This window comes from Musca vetustissima, unplaced genomic scaffold (genome assembly GCF_032173495.1).
Source record: "Musca vetustissima isolate MV318-11 ecotype Yass unplaced genomic scaffold, APGP_CSIRO_Mvet_v1 utg113100, whole genome shotgun sequence".
Lineage (NCBI taxonomy): Eukaryota > Metazoa > Arthropoda > Insecta > Diptera > Muscidae > Musca > Musca vetustissima.
Window position 1 is genome coordinate 61,865 of NW_026885915.1, and position 7,115 is coordinate 68,979.

Consider the following 7,115-nt stretch of genomic DNA (forward strand, 5'->3'; position numbering starts at 1 on the left):
CCAGCGTGCTGTGTAAACGACAGAAGCCAATTGTCAATGCGGCTTCTGACCTGGCAAATCCACCATCGACCAGATTTTCACTGTGCGTCAAATTCTGGAAAAGCCCAATGAAAAACACGTCGACACATTCCTTCTATTCATCGATTATAAAGCCGAATTCGACAGCCCTTTCCGTTCAGAGGTGTATAAATCCATGTCTGCGTTTGGCATTCCTGCAAAATTAATTCGGCTATGCAGGATAACTTTAACTGGCACAAGGTCAGCAGTTAAAGTCGGAAAAGACGTCTTGGAACCCTTCAATTCCGAACGAGGATTCAGACAAGGTGACGGTTTGTCGAGTGACCTTTTTAACATCCTATTGTAAAAGGTCATACGAGATGCAAATGTGAACAGAAATGGCATTGGCAGGGTCGAGGATTCCGAGCTCTAACTGCCACCTTTGAACGAATTAGGAAGGAGTCTGCCAAAGTGGGATTGTCAGTAAATAGAGAACAGACCAAGCTGATGGTATCTACGCGCAAGACGTCCAGTAGACTCGGACCAACTGTGGAACTTAGAAACTACTTTACGACTTTATATACCTCAGTACCGCCATAAACTAAACTAATAACATCAGCTTTGAAATCCGCAGAATAACAGTGTTGGCCAACAGATGCTACTATGGTCTAAGTAAGCAATTTAAAAATTGGTCCACCTCTCGACCAAAATCTAACCCTCTGCAAGACCCTTATACTACTCGTGCTGGTGTATGGATCTGAAGCATGGGTACTTACGACGTATAAAAGCGAGCCAATCGCTTCAAAAGAAGCAATCTTAACAACTGTTTGCTGTTCTCAATTGTTTCATCGGTTCATCCTTGGCACAAGATATCAAACAAACAGTCCTGAACTCTCCCATAAAATCAGGTACCATCCTAATAAACAAAACACTTTACTGTTCCCCCTCCCTCTTATCATGAACCTGCAATACAAAGAGTGTCGTAACTATTTTATTTACAATTCGAACGACAATAACCACAAATCTGACAAGTAAATCTGAAGAAGTTCCGTTGGGAATAGACTAAATATTTCATACGTGACACATATATATATAAAACTTTTATGAGGAGACTTGTGAACGGACTTTCTCTTAAGAATCTCGATGGTCTTAAAAATTTTTAGGGAATTATAGAATATATGTTAAAGGTATCTTCAATTTTTGGTCGCAATTCTCAACCGAATAGACAACAAAAATGAATATAGTTTTCCTAATGAAAACTTCTATTCAGCCTGGTTGAATATACTTTTCCCAATGAAAACTGGCTGAATATCGTTTTCCTAATGAAAACTTCTATTCAGCCTAGCTGAATATCGTTTTCCCCATGAAAACTTCTGAACATGGTTTTCCTAATGAAAACTTCTATTCAGCAAGGCTGAATATCGTTTTCTTAAAGAAAACTGAATCGTTTTACTAATGAAAATTCCTATTCAGCCTGGCTGAATATCGGTTTCCTAGTGAAAACTCCTATTCAGCCTGGCTGAATATCGTTTTCCTAATGAAAACTCCTATTCAGCCTGGCTGAATATCGTTTTCCTAATGAAAACTTCTATTCAGCCTGGCTGAATATCGTTTTCCTAATGAAAACTTATATTCAACCTGGCTGAATATCGTTTTCCTAATGAAAATTTCTATTCAGCCTGGCTGAATATCGTTTTCCTAATGAAAACTCCTATTCAGCCTGGCTGAATATCGTTTTCCTAATGAAAACTCCTATTCAGCCTGGCTGAATATCGTTTTCCTAATGAAAACTCCTATTCAGCCTGACTGAATATCGTTTTCCTAATGAATACTTATGAGTCTAATTATAAAATACAAACAACCGCACCATCTTTAATTCAAATATTGTAAATCTCGATTTATTTTCGTAGAATTTCTCGATTTACATTTCAGCACAAATATCAAACGTTCCATAAAACACAACACGAAAGCAAAAATATTACCAATAATTAAGACATAAAAAGCCAATTGAAAATCGCGTATTGTTAAAATTCGAAATCCCATAACCGAGTCATATAAATGTTTTCTCATTACATCTAATTCCGATTCAATTTTCATATCACGTTCAAATTTCGATATAATACCCGATTGTTGAAATTTCAATAGCCATGCGTTGACAACATTATCCCATGGGGCATCTCGCAACCAAACATAAGCGATACCATAATTTTTAGGAAATTCGGGTATTATCCATATACGTTTCTTTACCAGCAGATCCAATGACTCCAACATTAAATTGTTATAACGGTTGACACCTGCCGACCGTCCATATTTGGCAATTTCTTCCAATATGTTATATTGACGATTCGGCATATAGCGGGTTTTATTATTCAGACTAGCATACAGTTGTGATGATTCTTCATCACTCACAAATAAATCGTCTTTCATGGAGGGATGACGATAGAGTATTTCCAACCCGGATTTATCAAGTCCCGCTAGCGTTTGTATATCCTGATAGTACAGCGGTTCAATGTGACTGGAAGCCAAACTTGATTCAATTATCGCACCAAATACCATGCTAACCGAACACAATGATATTAGCCAAACTTTTTCCGATTCAAATGCGGGATAATAATTTACACATTGACGTACCCAAACGACCCAGGAATCTTTTAAAATCGCCAAATATTGCCAAATGAGGGGACGTTGTAAATCCCTTTTTAAAACTTGCAATTTGTATATGTTTAAATAAATTGTTGCAATTCGTAGTGAGATCCAAACAATCGATGCCAAAAATCCAATACCAATAAAACTTATCCACACATTTAGTTGTATTGCAAATAGCGGTAGTAAGTAGTCGGGTACACGTTCCGCTTTACGTGTATATATACACAATTGATCACCATACATGGCCACAGAAAATTCGATATCACGTGTCAGGTAATCCTTTATAAAGAAGCCGGTGAAACAGATGTCTACAGAGTGATCCAATATCGAACCAATCGCGCCGTTATATGATCCATTAGGTAGACGCTCTCTGGAATATACAAAAAATACCATTAAAATACAGTATGTGAAGAATGAGTTTACACATGGATATTTTAAAAACATTTACAAATGTAGAAGCTCGAAATAACCAGCAGGATGTTAATAATGTCACACAAGAGGCTGTCACCTTGTCTGAATCCCCGTTCGGTATTTAAAGGCTCTGAAAGGTTCTTTCCGACTTTAAGTGCTGATCTTGTGCTAATTAATGTTATCCTGCATTGTCGTATTAATTTAAATGGCTTTAAACACCTCTGAACGGATAGGGCTGTCGAACGCGGATTTATAGTTGACGAATAATGGTGGAATGTGTCGATGTGTTTTTCGTAAGTCTTTTTCAGGATTTGGGGCAAAGTGAAAATCTGGTCTGTGGTGGAATTGCCAGGCCTGAATCCGCATTGGTATGGTGCAATAATGTCATTGACCATTGGCTTCAGTCGTTCACACAGCATTATATGTGATGGGAAGGAGACTTATTCCTCTATAGTTGGCACATATCGTCTTGACACCTTCTTTGTGCCCGGGACACAGGATGCAGAGGTTCCAATCATTGGGCATGCATTCCTCTTGACAAATTGTACTAATCTCCTGGTGCATGCTCCTGATAAGCGTCTAACCACCGGTCATTAGTAGTTCGACTTGTAATCCATAGGCACCTGCTATTTTATTATTCTACAGCCGACTAATTGCTATTCTGACCTCATCTTGGTCATCTTGGGTATCTACTTCGCCGCCACTATTTGATAACAGAACCTTTACAAAATGATTCTTCCACATCCTCAACACGCTATAAAAATTGAATGGGACATTTATTTATTTACACGGAATTTGTGGTCAATCGACCGGCCCAAAAAGTAAAAATATCTGCCCAACGAAGTCAATTTTGAACGAATTTTGTTGCACAAGCAATTAACCTCCTCTTGGAGATATAAATTATACAATTATTATTCACTTAAATTAAAGCATTCGGCACCATAATCTTTGGACCCAGTCTTCGTCTTTCATTATGCTCCATACTCCGTAACAAGTTTCTGCTTACCATTCTTTCACGCTTCGAAGAAATTCTCTTATTTCGAGCTACTTTCGGCGAATTTGAAATATGTGATGTAGCTCCTCTCCCAACTTTGCTTTACTTCAACTTCTAAGGACTTCCCGGTGCCGTTCGCTGTCATACACTCTGTACTCTCCTAGCGGCCACCAATTGACACTTGATTTGGTCTTGTATTTTTTTTCAGTGAGCACAATGGTTCTTCTAATTCCTAGGCATATTTATTTAGAAATGCCGCTTAAACTCTCTTCAAATCATTGTGTGTCTCCCTGGCTAAAGTTTTTGCGCAGTGCCCTATGATGAATTTTAGTAGGGTTCTGAACTAAGTAGAAGCAGACAATTATCATTTCTTCAGCTGCTGTCATAGCTACGAATTTTCTACATTCACTCAACTGGTGTTCAGACTTGGACACGCTCTAGAACTGTATTGAGTCTTATGTCGAACTTCCTCAGTGGCGGTCATTTCATCGATTCTTACTCCCAGTCTGCCGCCTCATGGTTCAGCTATGAAGCCCGTCATATCCCATATCAAGTTCTGCGATAGAATCAGGGTGCGGAGAATGATTAAAATACACTCTTTCTCACAAATGCTCACAGCGAGAATTCGAATGTTTTTCAATTTATCGCGAATGATAAAGTTACAATGAACGAACAAGCATTTGCAATCTCTAGAGAATGTCCGCATTGTACGAAAAATTCACGAACGATAAAATTTTGCTGAAAAACTCAAAAAACAAATGTTCGCGAATGCTCGCGAGCACTGTTAAAAACAACAACAAACAAAAAAATATCATAAAAAAGTAAACACACACAAACAACGAAAGAATGTGTGTGTGGCAGAACACATGTCCAGCAACTATTGAGTTCACGAACGTTTGTTGTTGCTGTTTTCAGCATTCGCGAGAATTCGGGAATGTTTGTTTTCATTCGTCAGAGAATGTCAGAAAGAATTTCAACCACCAAACGAAACGAACGATCGTTGTTCTGTGCTCTCACTCGTTTGTTATATGTGTGCGAACATTCTTTGACGAATGCTCGTATGGTAAAGAATTTATCGCCATAAATTCATTCGTAAAATGAGCACAAAACGAAAAGAATGTATTTTGAAACATTCGCGGCAAATTTTTGCGCACCTGGATACAATATATTATACGAAGATATCAGATTGCAGTCTTACCAATATTAGTGAAAAGATTCCAATATTTGCAACATTGTTGGGAGATTTTATCCCCTTTGTTATATTCACTTGAAATATATAAAAATTTATTTTCGAAATCGACATGGAAATTAGGTTAAAGTCCATATATAAAATAAATGAATTCGCTGCACACATTGATAAGAAACAAATTTCAAATCTTTATTATACAAAATGAATTTTGGGCAATAACTCCTAATATAAATCTGCAAGATATGCAAGAAACTTACCCAAAATAATTCGGATCTGGATCTAAAAATTTCATTGTAAAATTCATACGCCTATGTAAGTTATGTGCCACTCTCCCATCAAGACCATGAACATAGTCGACTTTATTAGTTAGCGGATTTAGGACAGGTCTCGAATAGACAGATTGAAAAATCTGTAGTCTCAACGGATAACCATGCATATTATCGAATAAAATATTATCCAATGGATGAACGCCATTATATAACACAATTTCACCATAAGATCCATTAGCATTTAATGTAAATGCAGAATAAATGTAAACACCATTCCTTGTCAGATAAAATACATTCAAAATTCTCGATTTACTCCACAAGAGAAAGGCAATTTTTAACAACTCCTTTAGATCCACATAGTTATCATTTATGACAATGAAATTTGTGCCTTTACGTTGGGTATAATGTATAGATTTGTTCAATTGTTCCATGTTACCAATAATAATTCGACTATTTGTAGTGGTTGTTGTATTTTTATAATATCCTTCTTCGCCTCCATATGTTGTAAGGATATATGGCTTCTGTGAATGTTTCATGAACCATTGAATATAGGGATTTTCTATATCATCGTGAAAGTATCTCGCCCTTAGCTTTATCTCCAAAGAGTTAACATTTTGTAATGGTACTGTCAACCATTTTTCTATAAAATATCCGGGAATGTCATATTTTTCACTTGAATTTTGCAATAAATTTAAAGTCGAAGAACTTTTTATTACAAAAATTATAACCATCGCAATAAATCTCACGAACATTATTTTTAAAACTTTATATTTTGATGAACACCGAAGCAATAAACGAACTGTTGCTATTTCTGTTACCATTTTAGAATATTTTGTGGAAATAATTTTCATATTTTCTTGCAGACACTCAAACAATTGTCTGCATTGTCCTTTGGGACACAATTGTCCCTTTATAAAATGTTTATTTTATAATCATCAAGTCATTGTTTATTAGACATTTTCGCAGACTTGCCAAATCATATTAAGGGAAGGGGAATAGTATTACAACAATAGGATTTTTGGTAGAGTTAAGAAAATATTTTCTTAAAGAAAAATGTACCAGAAAAATTATGGAATAGAATAGATAATATTAAAACATATAAGAATACAGTAGGCCAAGAATGAGTTTACACATGGAATTAATAAATATTTTTTTCAAATTTTATTAGTAATTAACATAACTGATTCTTTATGAAAGTTATTTTGCAAACGTACAAAAAGAGCTGCCTCATTTGCTTGCGTAAGTATCCATGCTTCAGATCCATATAACAGCATGGGTAGTATCAACGTCTTGTTTCTAAACTGCTTACTTAGACCATAGTAGCATCTGTTGACCAACACTATTCTCCTCCTGATGTTATTAGTTTTATTTATGGCGGTACCGAGGTATATAAAATCGTTCCCTACCTCGAAGCTGTAGTTTTCAGGTTCCACAATTGGTCCGTGTCTACTGGATGTCTTACGCGTTGATACCATCAGCTTGGTCTTCACGCCATTTACTGCCAGACTCCTTCTCAAATTGTTCAAAGGTGGCTGTTACCGCTCGCAATGTTCGACCCCTTATGTCGAAGTCATCGGCGTAGGCGAGTAACATGTGTGGTTTGTTGTAC

The 7,115-nt window shown here is 36.6% G+C and overlaps 1 protein-coding gene across 1 annotated transcript; it reads right to left on the reverse strand.

Annotated features, from left to right (window-relative positions):
* Positions 1 to 1,869: 1,869 nt before the first annotated feature.
* Positions 1,870 to 5,529, reverse strand: LOC133333269 (uncharacterized). The gene is made up of 2 exons (XM_061541584.1): positions 5,495 to 5,529; positions 1,870 to 3,013 (listed from the first exon to the last, which is right to left on the reverse strand). Exons 1-2 carry the CDS (start codon positions 5,527 to 5,529, stop codon positions 1,870 to 1,872), a joined length of 1,179 nt encoding a protein of 392 aa, XP_061397568.1.
* Between the last annotated feature and the right edge of the window lie 1,586 nt (positions 5,530 to 7,115).

What these genes read in the sequence shown, in the direction of transcription:
- LOC133333269 (XM_061541584.1), bottom strand. Translation starts at nt 5,529, where the DNA reads ATGAAATTTTTAGATCCAGATCCGAATTATTTTGG. An exon ending in CCAGATCCGAATTATTTTGG is followed by an intron (nt 3,014 to 5,494) that starts GTAAGTTTCTTG and finishes TGTATATTCCAG; the next exon opens with AGAGCGTCTACCTAATGGAT.